The following is a 17,397-nucleotide window of genomic DNA, read 5'->3' on the forward strand; positions in this document are numbered from 1 at the left end:
CTGTCTCTGCTTCTCATGATTTTATAAACCTCTACAAGGTCAGTCCTCAGCCTCCTCCGTTCCAGTGCCGATAAACCTAGCCTATCCAGTCTCTACTCTTAAGCAGAGTCCTCCGTTCCAGTGGTGATTTAATTCCTGCACCTTTAATGCCATCACATAATTGCTGTCATGCAGTGACCAGCTGCAGGCGTGGTCTGACCAACACGTGTCCAGTTGCCACGTGACGTCCCCACTTTTGCTGTCATTGCTTTTACCTCAAACATGCCAAATGCCTTCTCCATTATCCTATTCATCTGTGTGATCACTTAAGAGAGCTATAAAGCTGCACTTTAGGGCTCCTCTGTACATCAACACCCTTGAGATCATGACACCTTTTTAATGTCCTGTTCGTATTTGATGTCCCCAAAGTGCATGACCTCACACTTGTCTGGATTAAGTTCCATCTGCTGCCACTCCACTCAGCTTTCTAACTGATCTATGCCCCTCTCTATCCTTTCAGAACCTTCTTTGCTATTTGCTACTCCACCAACTTTTGTGTCATCAGCAAAGTTACTAATTAGTCCACCTACAGTGCATTCCTTTCTAAGTCACTTATACATATGGCAAACAGGAAAGGACCCAGAATTGATTGCTGTTGAACACCACTGGTTACAGACTTCTATTCTGAAAAACACCCAGTCAGCACTACCCTCTGCCTCCTTTCGCTAAGCCAGTTTTGAATTCAGTTTAGCAATGTATCCTGAATCCCATCTTCCCAACCAGCCGAGATTGAAGGTCTGTGTTAAAAGCTTTGCTAAAGTCCATGTAAAACGTACTTACCGCTTGCTTTCATCTATTTTCTTTGTTACCTCCTCAAAAAACTCAGTTAGATTTGTGAAGTATGATTTCACTTGTACAAAACCATTCTAACTCCTCCTAATCAGTCCCTGCCTTTCCAAGTGAACAGAAATCCTCTCCCAAGGAATTTTTCCCAATAGTTTTCCCTAGTATTGATGTAAGGGTCACTGGCAAGTTGATTCCTGGCCATCCCCAGTGCTCTTTTTAAATCAAGGGGATAACATTAACTACCCTTCAGTCTTCAGGTACTTTACCCATGGCTAACAAAGAGGCAAAAATCTCCAACACAACCCCAGGATCTCTTCTGTCAGCATCATGGGATAGACTGTATCATGCCCTGAGGACTTATCCACCCTAATGTGTGCCAGTATCACACATTTCCCCATTCCTGATGCAGACCTGTTCCAAACTATAAGTGAACCCCTTCCCTAACTCGCCAACCTTTACATCCTTCTGGCTGAATGCTGATGATAAGTATTTGTTTAAGTCCCATTAATATCTCCTCGCTGCACAGTGTCGCATACTGCACAAAAGCAGCCCCTTTGGCCAACTGGTCCAGGCTGACCAGAGCATCCTGCCTGCAACACCCTGTTGCCCGTGCTTGACCCACCACACTCCAGGCCTTGTCCACCGTATCCATCCAAATGTATCTTAAATGTTGCATTTGTACCTACCTTGACTGCTTCCTCTGGTAGCTAGTAGTTTACCCCCTTGGTCCCTGAAGGGAACTGCTCTTTTCTCTGGCTACCTTTTGGCTTCTAAAATACTTATAAATGGCTTTGAGATTCTCCTAACTCCTCTGGCTCCATGTATGCCCTAACCACCGAGTCTACATGGATAATGTGAATAGAGCTACTTGCTACTGCTATATAGAGTTCTGGTGAGATTGTATCTGGAATATTGTGCAGAGGTCTGGTCTCACCCAACCTCAGTGGAAAAAACCTGCTTACATTTATACCCCTCATAATTTTGTATACCTCTATCAAATCTTCCCTCATTCCCCTACACTCCAGGGAATAAAGTCCTAACGTATTCCAACTTCCCCTAAAGCTCAGGTCCTCAAGTCCCAGTCAGTGATTAGAGGGCATGGATCTAAGTGGACTGATCGAAGGTAACTATAAAAAAGCATTTTACTTAGAGGAGTGGGGCCTGATGCTCAGTGCTTAAAGGGTGGTGGATGCAAAAATCCTCAACATAAAATTACTGGACCTTTCACACTTTTTGAGCCCAGGATGTTCAAGATGGATCAATCTATGCCAGTCCACAGACTCCAACATTGTATAGTCTCCAACTTGTTCTGCCGTAACCTTTGTATGAATTATTTATTGTTTTTTCACAGCAAGAATTTGCATAATTTTAAACACTCACTTCCTTTGGTTGACACGGCTCGCTGTGTAATGGAAGCAAGTGGCAGTCCCCTGTGCACAAAGTTCTCAACTTTACAATCTATTTTTAAAAACCTAGGTTTATAGGAATAATCCTGGAAAGTACAGTGTGGAACGAGCTGCCTGAGCAAGTGGTGAATGCCATTTCGATTTCAATGTTTAAGAGAAGTTTGGTTGGTACATGGATGGGAGAGATGGACGGCTATTGTCCGGGTGCAGGTTGATGGGACAAGGCAGTTTAAATGGTTCAGTGTGGATTGGATGGGCCAAAGGGCCTGTTTCTGTGCTGCAGCTTTCTGTGACTCTCTTCCTGTGACTCTGTTTATGAAAACCTGTCTATGGAGAGGAAGAGGGGTCAACAAAGAAGGACAAGATTCTGTTTGAGTGATGGAGACAGGTCAAAGGGAACACTGGGTTGCTGTGTTCAGTATGTGGAGTGAAGTAGAGAAGTAGGAGAGGATGAATAGGCAAGCAGTAAGTCCAGAGGAAAGAGAAAATAGCAACAAACTAGGAGCAGGAGTAGGCCAGGTGGTCACTCGAGCCTGTCCCACTATTCAGTATAATCATGGCTGATCTATACTGGCCTTGACTCGTCTTCTGTGCAAGTTCTCTGTGGCTTTCAACTTCTCAGTCTTTCAATAATGTACAGTACCTATGTGCTTCTCAAATACATCCAATGATTTACCCTCCACAACTCTGGGGTGGAGATTCCGGAGGTTCCAGACATTTACCATTGTCTGTGAGAAGACATTTCTGTACATAACTGCTTTAAGCAGCCTGTCCCACAATTGAAACTGTGATCCCCTCCTTTGAAGTTCTCCCACTGGTGAAAACATCTCAACATCTACTCTGTCAAGCCCCTTGGAATACTCAATGTCTCCTAAGGCCACCCGTCTGTCTTCTAAACTCCAAGGAATGCAGGGCCTCTCTTGATCATCCAGTCCTCTCATTTCCAAGAAATAGCCTGGTGCAATGCCTTCAGTGCTGCCTCATCCATCTTTAGAAGTGGGAAGAAACAGGATTAGCTGCATTCGTTTTCCTTGGAAACAGGGAGGTTGGGGGAAATGTTATGGAGGTATAGAAAAATAATGAATATTGATGTAGTTGACACTAGGAAGCTTTTCCACAGAGCAAAGATTTTGGTTAAATGATAAGCAATTCAGAGGGCATTTGAGGATAGACTCTCTCACCCAGAGGGCGATTAGAATCTGGAACTCTCTGCCTGAGAGGGTGATGAAGGCAGGTATTCTTACATCCTTTAAGGAACTGGATGAGTGTTGAACCACAAGGTATAGAAGGCTACATACCATGTGCTGGTGAATGGGATTAGTATGGTTGGGTACCTGAAGCTTAGCATAGATTATTCCATGGGGTGAAGAATCAGAGAGTGGTTACTGAGAGGGACTGGTGATGTAATGAGTTTTTGGTAGAAAATGAGGGAAAGGCGACTGCCTATGGAGAACTATGGCAAGAGTTTAGGGAGATTAGAGGCAAGAGAGGGATCTGGAATGGAGAGGGTGGGGTGAGTGCATGGTTGGGTGAGATGACTTGTGGAGAGTATGATATACAGTAGAGGGCTTGTGTCTACTTGATGAGGGAGTGGGGAAGAAATTGAGTAGGCACGGCTTGACGGTGATTGGAACAACGGATTGGAGACATGGAGAAGGGTGCGAGGACGTGGGGGCATAACAAATGTGAGATTGGGAAAGCTGGAAGGATACATTACTCAGTGACATTCCAAGTAGGTGATGTAACACGGTGGCATGGGTTAGGGGAGAGTGAGGCAGAAACAAGTTCAAGTTTATTGTCATTCAATCATATACATGTATACTTCCAAATGAAACAATGCTCCTCGGACCAAGGTGCAAAATACAGTATATAAAACTCATACACACAACACATAAAAGTAATATTACCACAAGTAATTTAACAAATAATGAGGTGCATTTATGACACAAGTTAAAAAGTATAACGCTACTGGTGCTTCATGCATGATGAGGCCTGGGTGGTGGTAGGGAGTCCAGTTGTCTCACAGCCGGGGGAAGAAGCGGTTTCCTATCCGAACACTTTTTGTCCTAATGCTGTGCTACCTCCTGTTTGATGGTAGGGGGTCACAGAGATTGTTGGATGGGTGGGAGGGATCACTGACAATGCTAAGGCCCTGCATGTGCAATGGTCCTGGATAAACGTCTCTGATGGGTGGACCAAAGACCCTGATGATCCTCTGAGCAACCTTCACAATCCTTTGTCGGGTCCTGTGCTCAGATGCCTTACAATTCCCATACCAGGTGGTAATGCAGCTGCTCAGGGCACTCTCAGTGGTGCTGGTGTAAAAAAATTGGTTAGAGTGGGAGAGGGGTGGAGCCTCACTCACCTCAATTTCCTCAGGAGGTGGAGACACTGCTGTGCTTTCTTGACCAAAGAGGTGGTGCTCAGGGACCAAATGTTAGGTGCACTCTCAGAAACTAGTGCTCCAAACTCTCTTCACAGTGTATGGTCAGCCTGCATCCTGCTAAAGTCCACAATCATCACTTGTCCACAGAGATGCTTGCACCATTCCAGCAGCAGCTCTGCCGTCTCTGTACGCCATCTCATCGTTGTTGTTGCTGAGGCTAACCACTGTTATGTCGTCAGGGAGCTTGATGATTCATTTTGAACTGAGTATAGTCATGCTTCGACATCGTGAACAGCAGTGGGCGGAGCGCACAGCCTTGGTGCTCTGCGTGATGGAGCTGGAGATGTTTCTGCCAAAATGGACTGACTGACTGGCCTTTCTTTCAAAAAGTTCAGGATCCAGTTACAGAGAGAGGTTTTGAGGTCCAGTGAGGACAGTTTACCCACTAGCTTCTGAGGGAAGATCACATTAAATGCCAATCTGAAGTTGATAAACAGCATCCTGCCATGTGAGGCTCTGTGGAACAGGACAGTGTGGAGTGCAGAAACTATGGTTTCATTAGTGGACCAATTTGAGTGATAAATTAACTGGAAAAGGTCCGGTGTAGCAGGCAGATGGAATTCAATGTGATCCATAACCAGCTGCTCAAAGCATTTCCCTATTGGTGAGTTCAGTGCCACTAGATGGAAAGTTACTGTCGCCCTGTTGGGCACCAGGATGATGGTGGGCACCTTGATTCCCAACTGGATGGCGGACCATTCCGGAGAGATGTTGAAGATGTCTGTTAGAACCTCTGTAACTGGCTGCATGACGTGGATTGGGGAATGTGTAAGAAAGAGGTGGTGGTCAACAGGATGCAGGAGAATGGTGTGAAATGGGAGGGAGAGGACGGAAGTGAGATATTAGGAAATGGGTGAGTGGTTGTGGGGACTTTTTAAGAGTGAAGAGGCATGGTCATTGGCACAAGGAGGTGGTTTTAAGGAGTACAGGGTGAGATTTTGGTCTTGTACCATAAGAGCTGCAACTGATCTATGGATTATAACCATTGTGATGATTTTACATCCACTGGCTAACATTTTTGCTGTTTCCCTGCAGGCTTTTGACCTAACCATAGCCAAAGATGAGCGACTGGCAATCTGTTTCTTCCAGAGAGGCATTGTTCATCTGCGACTGAACATGTAAGAACATACCTCTGGCAAGCGTTGGGCTGTTGAGATTGTCACGTATGTTAGAAGGAGATGGTGCTCCTCAGTTGCCTTTTGTCCTAACTCTGGCACTGGGGTAGTATGTAGGGTGATTTCCACCACCTCTACGTTGAACTGGACTGGCGTTGTTGGATTGGGGACTGAGGTGGGGAGGTTAGAATGGGGATGTGAATAGCAGACATTTGGATAGGCAAATTTATGGGAGATGGGTGTGGGGGAGGGGTTGTGAAGAGAACAACGGAATAGTCAAAGTCTAGAAGTAGTAGAGATGTGCATGAGCATTTCAGAGGTTGGTGTGAGATTTCAAGGTCATATATGGTTCAGCCTTTAACGGTGTCCCCCGGAGAGGGATGGTGTTGGTAACTAGAGACTGCTGAAATAATATTGGGGCCACACTCTGTGCTGTCAAAGTCTCTGTCATCATTGTCATGACTGATAATTAGGTGCATGTAAAAAGAATCAAAGCATCTCAATAAGTTAAAAATAAAAACAATAAAGAATTTCTTTGAACATTCTTCCATTGTTAATTGATTAAAACATAAATATGAGATAAAACAAACAAAACCTGTTGCCAGGCTGGCCCTTTCCCAGAATACCAACAACTTTCAAATGAATGGGGTGATTGTGTGTGTGTGTGTGTGTGTGTGTGTGTGTGTGTGTTATACAGCTGAGGGGCCAGGTGTGAAGAGTATTCATCCTTGTCTTGCAATCTTGCAGAGTGCCTCTGGACTCAATGATGAGATAGATAGATAGCTAGGTACTTTACTGACCTCAAAGGAAATTACAGTGTCACAGTAGCATTACAATATTAGAAGAGAAGTAAGAAAGACTAAAAATAAATTACTTGAGCAGTCTAACAGGAGGGTCATCACTTCCCTGGCTATAGGTTGACTCATTATAGAGTTAATGGTCGAGGGTAAGAATGATCTCATACACCACATCCTGTGCACAACACCACAGTGTGCAGGTGCCATTTGGAACACTTCAGGATGCAAACTGCAGCCAGTCAGCAATTGTCTATTGCAGTTAGCCCTAAGCATGCTCTACCTCTAACAGCTTGAGCAACACTAACATCTGTAGGCTTTTGCAGATAAAACAAAGTGAGGACTTTTATGCTTAAAGAAACCCATAACACATTTTATTGAACTCCAAAACCTCAAAACCAAAAATGCACTAAAATGTTTAAGCAATAATGTCATCATGTAAGTGAAACCCCATCTCATGTTACCCTACTCCTGCAGAATCTTCTTTGGTGGAACATTGTATCATTTCTTAATGCAGGTATGCATTTCTAAATGACAATAAAATGACAATTATTCACTTTGGTGGCAAAAATGGGAAAACAGATTATTATCTGAATGGTGGCCGATTAGGAAAAGGGGAGGTGCAACGAGACCTGGGTGTCATTATACACCAGTCATTGAAAGTGGGCATGCAGGTACAGCAGGCGGTGAAAAAGGCGAATGGTATGCTGGCATTTATAGCGAGAGGATTCGAGTACAGGAGCAGGGAGGTACTACTGCAGTTGTACAAGGCCTTGGTGAGAGCACACCTGGAGTATTGTCTGCAGTTTTGGTCCCCTAACCTGAGGAAAGACATCTTTGTCATAGAGGGAGTACAAAGAAGGTTCACCAGATTGATTCCTGGGATGGCAGGACTTTCATATGAAGAAAGACTGGATGAACTGGGCTTGTACTCGTTGGAATTTAGAAGATTGAGGGGGGATCTGATTGAAACGTATAAGATCCTAAAGGGATTGGACAGGCTAGATGCAGGAAGATTGTTCCCGATGTTGGGGAAGTCCAGAACGAGGGGCCACAGTTTGAGGATAGAGGGGAAGCCTTTTAGGACCGAGATTAGGAAAAACTTCTTCACACAGAGAGTGGTGAATCTGTGGAATTCTCTGCCACAGGAAATAGTTGAGGCCAGTTCATTGGCTATATTTAAGAGGGAGTTAGATATGGCCCTTGTGGCTACGGGGGTCAGGGGGTATGGAGGGAAGGCTAGGGCGGGGTTCTGAGTTGGATGATCAGCCATGATCATAATAAATGGCGGTGCAGGCTTGAAGGGCCGAATGGCCTACTCCTGCACCTATTTTCTATGTTTCTATATTTCTAAGACTGAGTGTTCTCATAATCTAAAAAACCCTGGGAATGTCTGAAGGAACTTGAAAAGTGAAATGTTTGTTTCGTCTTGAATCTGTACTTGAAATGTTTGATGTGACAGTGTATAGAGAGCCACACACTGTACTCAACATGGGCAGTACCCACTCTACAAGTGTTTGGCTCCCTATATTTTAAGATGGATTCCCTCCTTCTCCCTGCATCTTGATTAGGAGTCATTCGTGATCCCCTTTCCTTCATCTAGATTTACTCCCTTACTCTTCACTTGAGTCTGGAGTCACTCCTCTGTTCTACTAGTTATCTTCTCTGCATGTGCAATTACACTTTCTTTTTGAACTTCAGGTTTGATGAAGCACTGGAAGATTTTAGACATGCCCAGACCAACTTACGAGGTCATTCAGTGATCGACTACGCCCAGCTTGGACTTAGACACAAACTGTACTCCTGGGAGGTAAAAGAACCACTGTATTTCACATGTAATTCTCTCTTTAACTTCCTTTTGAAGGGTATGGGCTTGTTATAATTTGTAACAAACTGAAATGATCGGGTCCACTCTAAATATAGCAGCTCTGATGTGGGATTTTCCTTGGGGACTCAAACAATATGTTTCTCGTAGAACAATGGGGCTTGGGAATATTGATCCATAATTCCTTGAGAGTGGCATCACTGGTAGGCAGGTTTGTAAAGAAACCTTTTAGCACATTGGCCTTCAAGTTCAAGTTCAGTTTATTGTCATTCAATCATATATCACCAAATGAAACAACATACCTTAGGACCAAGGTGCACAGCACAGTAAATATAACTCATGCACACAACACATGAACTAACATTGCCACAAACAATAAGGTGCATTTGTGACACAAGTTTAAAAAGTAAACAGTATAACGATCAGATGCCCGCAATTTCCTTACCAGATATTGATGTAGCTGGTCAGGACGCTTGATGGTCCTCCTGTAAAAATTGGTTCCAATGGAGGAAGGGCTCACTCACCTCAGTCCTCTCAGGAAGTGGAGATGCTGATGTGCTTTCTTGACCAGTGAGGAGGTGTTGAGGGACCAGCTGTTATGTCCACTCCCAGAAACATGGTGCTCCTCAGTCTCTTCACGGAGGAGCCGTTTATGTACAGTGAAGAGTGGTCAGCCTACACCTTCCTAAAGTCCATGATCATCTCTGTGGTGTTGTCCACATCAAGACTCAAACTGTCGTGCTCGCACCATTCTACCAGCCCCTCTACCTTCTCTGTGTACACGGTCTCATCGTTGTTCTTGCTGAGGTCAACCACTGTTGTATCATCAGTGAACTTGATGATTTGGGTTGAAGTGGTTCTACCAGTACAGTCATGCATCAGCAGTATGAACAGCAGTGGGTATTCCTGACTGGGCAATGGGCAGAGGCCCAGCAGACACTGACAGCAGCACCAGCGTTGGGGGGGGGGGGTGGAGGATTACTGGTGCTCAGTGTGGTGGAACTAGAGAGGTTTCTGCCAACATGGACTGACTGGGAAATGCTGTGGAGAAACTATTCCTGAAGCATATTGGGGGAAGTAGAAGATTAATGTTGTTATTGGGATGCATCATGGTTTGCCTTTCGAAGAGAAATGGACTCCTTTCTGTCATAGTATACTCAATTCTATACAACCCTCCCAGAAAATCATAGAATGCCCCATCATAATCTATTAACAGTTCATGAAAATGCAGTAATCCTCTTCTTTTATAACCATATTCCAAAGTGTCAGTAACAATTGAAAACAGTGGACTGAGAGTTGTGCCTCAGAAACCGTGGGCTATGAGGTGTGTATAAACTTGTTATTTTTCCACAGGTTCTATACAACACGGCTGTGGTTTACTGTAGACTCGATCAATGGGCAGAGGCCCAGAAGACACTGGCATATGCAGTGCGTATGAAACCCTTGGGCAGCAATGCTAAGCTGGACAGTGCACTTTCCAAGGTGAAGGTAAGGCTCCCTGAGGATTTACTGATGAACATTGACCAGGGTGTCTGAGTGAAGGTAGCTGAGTGTGCATGTCAGGATGGATACAGTCTATGCTCCAGGAATCGGGGTGAGAGTCGCAGCTCATGGTGAGACGTCGGGGAGGACGGAGTAGCTGTGATACTCAGGGTGTAGGGACATGGAGGGAGGCTGAATCAAGGGCAATGTGAGTGGGAGTGAAAGGATAAGAGGCACTGTAGAAGTGAGTTGAGGAGGTGGTCTGGACCAAGTCGTTCAGAGATGGTAGGATTGAAGATGTGTGAGAGGTTTGGTGGGAAATGTAGAATGTCTTAAGTACAAAGGGAAGGTCAAAAGAGAAGATGTTGATGGATGTTGGAGGGATAGTACAGTACGTGTGATGCAGGAACGCAAATCCATGTGCTGTGTAGTTTGAAGTGTTGGAAGACTGTCGGGACTGTCTTGTCTCCCTTTCTCTTCACCATTTACACCTCGGACTTCAACTACTGCACAGAGTCTTGTCATCTTCAGAAGTTTTCTGATGACGCTGCCATAGTTGGATGCATCAGCAAGGGAGATGAGGCTGAGTACAGGGCTACGGTAGGAAACTTTGTTACATGGTGTGAGCAGAATTATCTGCAGCTTAATGTGAAAAAGACTAAGGAGCTGGTGGTAGATCTGAAGAGAGCTAAGGCACTGGTGATCCCTATTTCCATCCAGGGGGTCAGTATGGACATGGTGGAGGATTACAAATACCTGGGGATACGAATTGACAATAACCTGGACTGGTCAAAGAACACTGAGGCTGTCTACAAGAAGGGTCAGAACCGTCTCTATTTCCTGAGGATTCTCAGGTCCTTTAACATCTGCCGGACGATGCTGAGGATGTTCTACGAGTCTGTGGTGGCCAGTGCTATCACGTTTGCTTTTGTGTGCTGGGGCAGCAGGCTGAGGGTAACAGACACCAACAGAATCAACAAACTCATTCGTAAGGCCAGTGATGTTGTGGGGATGGAACTGGACTCTCTCACGGTGGTGTCTGAAAAGAGGATGCTGTCCAAGTTGCATGCCATCTTGGACAATGTCTCCCATCCACTACATAATGTACTGGTTGGGCACAGGAGTACATTCAGCCAGAGACTCATTCCACCGAGATGCAGCACAGAGCGTCATAGGAAGTCATTCCTGCCTGTGGCCATCAAACTTTACAACTCCTCCCTTGGAGGGTCAGACACCCTGAGCCAATAGGCTGGTCCTGGACTTATTTCCTGACATAATTTACATATTACTAATTAATTATTTATGGTTTTATTAAATTATTTATGGTGCAACTGTAACGAAAACGAATTTCCCCCAGGATCAATAAAGTATGACTATGACTAAGAGGAGATGGAGAATAGATTTTGGAGTGGGAGGTTGCTTTGGGTAAGCATTGGAGGTGAGGGATAGGACGCACAGGAATGGTTGGAGCAACTCATGTTGGATTTGTGTTTCGGGAGGATGGATGTGGTGATGACTCTACTTACAAAGCACAGCTGTATTTCATGACCTGATGGAGGTCATCTACCTGAACAAGGGGCAAGTCATCTCCAGCTCCTTGAGGCATGAGCGATATGTGGTACAGACAACTGGATCTGAGAGAGGGTGGGGCCTGACAGGTCAAGGCTCCATAGTGAACTGGTCATTAGTGGAAAGTGAACACGCTTGCTCTCAGACTCAAGAAGTTTTGAAATGCATCAGGAAGGTAGGCCCTCAGTCACACATACAGATGTGATTGCCAGAAAAGACAATCCTGAATCTGTCTAGTAATAAAGGTCCCATGTTATTCTCCATCCATTGTTGATCCTCTCAGTTTGTCCTTGAGGACAGGCCACAAACAGGGATGAACCCTGTACATCTAATCCATAAGAAACCTGCGTCTTTGCCTGCTGACTACATCAATTCAATGCTTGTTAGGTGACCGCACTCAAGTGATGGAGAGTTGCTTCTTGTGGTGGAGCAGACAAAAGTTCAAAGCAAATTTAATATCAAAATATGTACGATACACATTACCGTGTGCTTCCTTGAGATTCATTTTCTTGCAGTTATTTACAGGAACAAATGAAACCAGACACAGACAAAGACTGATAAACAACCAATATGGAAAAGAGGACAAACACTGCAAATGAAAATAATACTGAGAACATGATTTGTAAAGAGTGCTTGAAAGTGAATCTGTAGGTTGTAGAATCAGTTCAGAGTAATGGTGAGTGAAGTTATCCGCACTGATTCAAGAGCCTGTTAGTTGTAGGATAATAATGTTCTTGAACCTGGTGATGTGGGACCTAAAGCTCCTGTACCCCCTGAACAATGGTAGTAGTGAGAAAAGAGCCTGGCCTCGATAGTGGGGGTCTTTGATGATGGATGCTGCTTTCTCGTGGCAGTGCGCCTTGTAAAAGTGCTCAATGATGGGAAGGGCTTTGCCTTTGGTGGTCTGGGCCGTATCCATCACCTTCTGATGAATTTCATGTTCCTGGGCATTTTGCTTCCATACCAGGCCACGATACAACCTTTTAGAAAACTCTCCACTGTGCACCTATAGAAGTTTGTCAGTTTTCGGTGATGTGCTGAATCTATTAAAAACTTTTAAGAAAGTAGAGGTGTTGCCATGCCTTCTTGGTAAAGTACGTGCTGCTTCCTGAACAGATGCTCTGAAATGATAACTGAGCAATTTAAAGTCACCGACCCTCTCCATCTCTCTTCCCTAATGAGAACTGACTCATGGACCTCTGGCTTCCGCCTCCTGTAATCAATAATCAGCTCTTCGGTTTTGCTGACATTGAGTGAGAGGTTGTTGTGGCACCATTCAACCAGTGGTGTTGTTAGCAAAGTTAAATATGGCATTGGAGTTGTACTTAGCCACACAAGCAGAGGGTATACAGCGAGTAGAGCAGGGGGCTAAGCACGCAGCCTTGTGGTGCACCTGTGCTTATGGTGAGTGTGAAGGAGATGTTGTTGCTAGTCTGTACTGACTTGGGACGGTCAGTGAGGAAATCAGTAGGCGGTTATGTAGGATGTTTACAGGCAGCTCAGCGGACGGCTGAAGTGGCTCAGCTTGTGTCTGCACCTTCTTGCCGTGAGCAATAGTAGTTTGTACCAGTTTGTGCGGGTACTGTTAGACTTCACTGGCATCACACTTGTTCGTCACGGTACTTCTGCCGCTCCCCGAAACAGTGAGTCAGCAGTCGTACGGTGTGTTGAAGTGTAGCAGAAGTGCCACCTGCAATCATCACCCCCACCATAGTGATTGCAGGAAGTGAGTGCTTCCTATCGAGCAGTTTGGAAGCTTGACAGCAAAGTGATTAAAAGAATGTGGATAGACAGGAATGTGGAGCTGAAGTTAATCTCCAATCTTTTCTGATCATATTAAAAAGCAAGGCATGCTTGTGGCCAATCCTTGCTAGTAACTCTTCTGTCTTAACTCCATCTGAGAGGATTCTGCACTTGATCTCCAGCTGTCTTCCCGTCGCATCTCCTTTATACTTTTTCTGACCACCTGCTATCCCAAAACATTGAATGCCCAGCCCAGTCCTTTATGCAGTAGTAAGAATGATTAGGTGATTACTACCCGCAAGATCATATCTTTCCACTTCCTCCCTGTTCCCTGAAACCAGTTAGTAGTTTCACAACTCTTTTCAATATTCATTGGTTCTGACTTCTGGACCCTTCATATGGAATGTCCTGATAAAATGACAATTCCTTTCCTCCCACAGATGCTGTTCAACTTGCTAATTCTTTGAGCAGATTGCTCAGTGCTCCAGATCCCAGCACCTGCAGTCACTTGTGTCTCTTTTAAACTCTGACACCTGGCAGATGATTCTCCACAGAAGACCCACGTTGGCGGCTGGAGAAACACCCGCCTGCCCCCAGACCAACGGGATCTCTGTGAATCCTGTGTTTATCACTTGCTGCAGCCCCCCTGTGGGGTCTTTGTCTCCAAGCGTTGCTGTGCTTCAAAGTGTCACCACCCCACCAGCGTCTTTTTGCTCTTTCAGATGATCACAGACCTGCTGTCTTGAACTCCGAGGTAGCAGGATGGCCTCTTCCTGAACCTCACAGTCCCGCTCCCCTTCCACTTTCGGCTGACTCCTGCTCACTTGTATGGTTGAAATCCTGCACTCAGCCAGCTGGTGAATTTCTGATGCACGAGATCCCCACAAACTCATGAGTATCCTGAAGTTTTTGCATGTTGTTGGAATCGCAAACAATAATTTTCAGCCTTTTCTCTATAAGAAATTGTGTTTCTCCTCTGTAAATGCTAGTTAACTTGTTGCCTTAATTGAAATACCTGCACTATTTCTTTTTTATATAATTTACCTTCCCAGTTCAAGCCAGAGGTTTGAGTTAAAGAGCTGCACTTTGCTGTTCTTATCTGAACTCCCACTGAGGGTCTCAGAGGTAAGCACTGCCTGTGTATGCATTTGCTTCAAAATCTGCAGTCTTTGCTTTTTATGATTCCTAAAACAACACAAGTATTTGGGCTCTCGGCTTCCAGGATGTGGCCAGCACCTACCGCTCATCCACAGTTTCCCTTGAGAATGTGAGCTGCTTTTAAGAGAGGATTTAGACTCACAGAGGCAGCTCACGTTCTCAAGGGTAACTGTTGAAGCTGCTACGACTGCAATATTGGCTTCCAGCAATCACAACCATATTCTGTTGTACGAGATATGACACCAGCTATTGGGCTGCTTTGGCCTTGAAGCTCAGTTACTTGAGTTTTACTGCAGGCAGCAAAATTCCACCTTGATGACTGGAATTTGGCTCTTTGGTTCATTGGCGCATTGGGGTGGTGGTGGCGGGGGGTGGAAATTAGTGTTTCTCTTTGAATGGGTTCCATGGTTTTCTTTTGTTTCATAGCTATCTGTGGGAGGACGAATTTTAAGGCTGTATACCACATACATACTTTGACAATAAATGTACTTTGAATCCTTGAATGCATGGTTGCTCCTCGGTCATGATGAGGTCTGGATCCCGGGGAATCCACAACTGGGCATCGACGAGCAGGCTATGAAAGCAAGGCCATCTGAAAGAGGTGTACAGTAGTTAGTGCTGTTGCCAAGCAACTCCAGTATCTTGGGTTCAATCCTGACCTCCAGTGCCCCGTGCGTGGAGTTTGTGCACACCTCCTATGACCGTGTGGGTTTCTCTCAGCTGCTTTGGTTTCCTCCTACATTCCAGAGATTGTTATGTAAACAGGCCACTGCAAATTGCCTCGACAGCAGTCTGTAATTAGTGGTGTTTTCATTCACCACGTTTTTCATTTTCTATATTGCTGGGTGGATGCCGGTGTTGTAACCATACTGACGCAACCGGAGTAGAGGTCAAGCTAGTTCTGGAGCCCAGGTCTTCAGTTCTGCAGCAAGGCTGGATCTGCCACCTCTGCTGTGTCCAGTGCTTTGGATTGTGTGGCAGTGTATGCAGGCTGGAAATCTGAAATCTAAAAGCAGAAAATGCTCAAAGTACTGAGCAGGTCAGGCGGCAACCTGAAGCATTAACCCTGTTTCACTTTCCACAGATGCTGCCTAATCTGCTGAGTGCTTCCAGCATTTATGGCTGAAGGTTTGCTCCTGTGATGCCGGAAAGAGCCTGGCCACCCACCTCCAGCTGAGGGTGCTTGTCAGTGTTCCAGCCTTTACTGTGGCACTGCCACGTTGGGCTCCACCTCTGAAATGCTCCTGGTCCACGTTCATGACCGTAGTCCGGCTATTCACAGTCCAGAACATCAGCCCCTCGCCCAGATCCTCAGACAGTACCACCGTGCCTTTATTGGGTAACTTGTTTGTCACACAGCAGTGTAATGAGAGTAATCACGGAGCTGGAAATGGATTTTATAAAGTGAAAATCTAAAATCTGTTGATGCTGGAAATCTGGAATAAAAACAGAAAACGCTCAGCACTCAGCAGGTCAGGCATCACCTGTGGTGAGAGAAATGGAGTGGATCTTTCATGTTGGGACCTTTTGTAGGGACTGAATTTAGCTTTAAAACTATATCTTTAAAGATATAACATGAGAAAGTAAGACATACAGTAGAAGCAGCAGCCAGCTAGTCAGCCCTTTATGCATGAACCACCACTCTAACAAGCTCTTGTCCTTCAACATCAGTTACTCTATTTTATTGACTCACTAGAGTCACAGAGAAGTACAGCACAGAAACAGGCCCTTTGGCCCATCTAGTCCATGCCAAAAACATTTAAACTGCCTACTTCCATCGACCTGCACTGGGACCATAGCTCTCCATATCCCTACAATCCATGTACCTATCCAAACTTCTCTTAAACTTTGAAATCGAGCTTGCATGCACCACTTGTGCTGGCAGCTCATTCCACATTCTCACGACCCTCTGAGTGACGAAGTTTCCCATTATGTTCCCCTTGAACTTTTCACATTTCACTCTTACCCCATGATCCGCCCAACCTCAGTGGAAAATGCTTGCTTGCATTTACCCTATCTATACCTTCATAATTTTATATACCTCTACCAAATCTCCTCTCAATCTTCTGCATTCTAAAGAGCACAGCCTCAGCCTATCACAAACAAGAGAAAATCTGCAGATGCTGGAAATCCAAATAAAACTCACAAAATGCTGGAGGAATTTGGCAGGCCAGGCAGCATCTGTAGAAAAGAGTACAGTTGACATTTCGGGCTGACACTCCTCATTAGGACCCCAACCTATTCAATCTTTCCTTATAACTCAGGTACTCCAGACCTGGCAACATCCTGGCAAATTTTCTCTGTACTCTTTCAACCTTGTTTACATCTTCTCCATAGATAAATGACCAAAACTCCACACAATACTCCAAGTTAGGCCTCACCAACATTTTATACAACTTCAACGTAACATCCCATCTCCTGTACTTAATACATTGATCTTGAAGGCCAATGTGCCAAAAGCTTTCTTTACGACCTTACCTACCTGTAATGCACTTTCAATGAATTATGGACCTGTATTCCCAGATTCCTTTGTTCTACCTCACTCCTCGGTACCCTACAATTCACTGTGTTAGACCTACCCTGGTTGGTCCTACCAAAGTGAAACATCTCACACTTGTCTGCATTAAATTCCATCTGCCATTTCTCAGCCCATTTTTCCAGCTGGTCCAGATCTCACTGCAAGCCATGATAGCCTTCCTTGCAGTCCACTACATCTCCAATCTTTATGTTATCCACAAATTTTCTGATCCAGTTAACCACATTATCATCCAGATCATTGATATAGATGACAAGCAATGGACCCAGCACCAATCTCTATGTCATACCACTAGTCACAGGCCTCCAGTCAGAGAGGCAACCCTCTACTACCACTCTCTGCCTCTCCCACAAAGCCAACGTCTGATCCAATTTACTCTGCATCTTGAATGCAGAGTGACTGAACCTTCTTGATCAGTGCTTCCCATGCAGGACCTTGTCAAATGCCTTACTAAGGTCCATGTAGACACCATTCTTCATCCACTTTCCTGGTAACTTC

The 17,397-nt window shown here is 45.0% G+C and overlaps 1 protein-coding gene across 4 annotated transcripts in view; it reads left to right on the forward strand.

Moving 5' to 3' along the window:
• The window catches only part of LOC134359985 (neutrophil cytosol factor 2-like), a 78,831-nt gene that overhangs the window by 22,677 nt on the left and 38,757 nt on the right, over positions 1 to 17,397 (forward strand). For all 4 annotated transcript variants that reach the window (XM_063073923.1, XM_063073922.1, XM_063073924.1 and 1 more), the window contains exons 2-4: positions 5,713 to 5,795; positions 8,288 to 8,396; positions 9,765 to 9,899. In XM_063073923.1, the coding sequence (XP_062929993.1) occupies positions 5,794 to 5,795; positions 8,288 to 8,396; positions 9,765 to 9,899 (246 nt within the window). In that variant the 5' untranslated portion in view covers positions 5,713 to 5,793. The remainder of the gene's footprint in view (positions 1 to 5,712; positions 5,796 to 8,287; positions 8,397 to 9,764; positions 9,900 to 17,397) is intronic.

The sequence above is a fragment of the Mobula hypostoma genome, chromosome 21 (genome assembly GCF_963921235.1).
Source record: "Mobula hypostoma chromosome 21, sMobHyp1.1, whole genome shotgun sequence".
Taxonomy (NCBI): Eukaryota; Metazoa; Chordata; class Chondrichthyes; order Myliobatiformes; family Myliobatidae; genus Mobula; species Mobula hypostoma.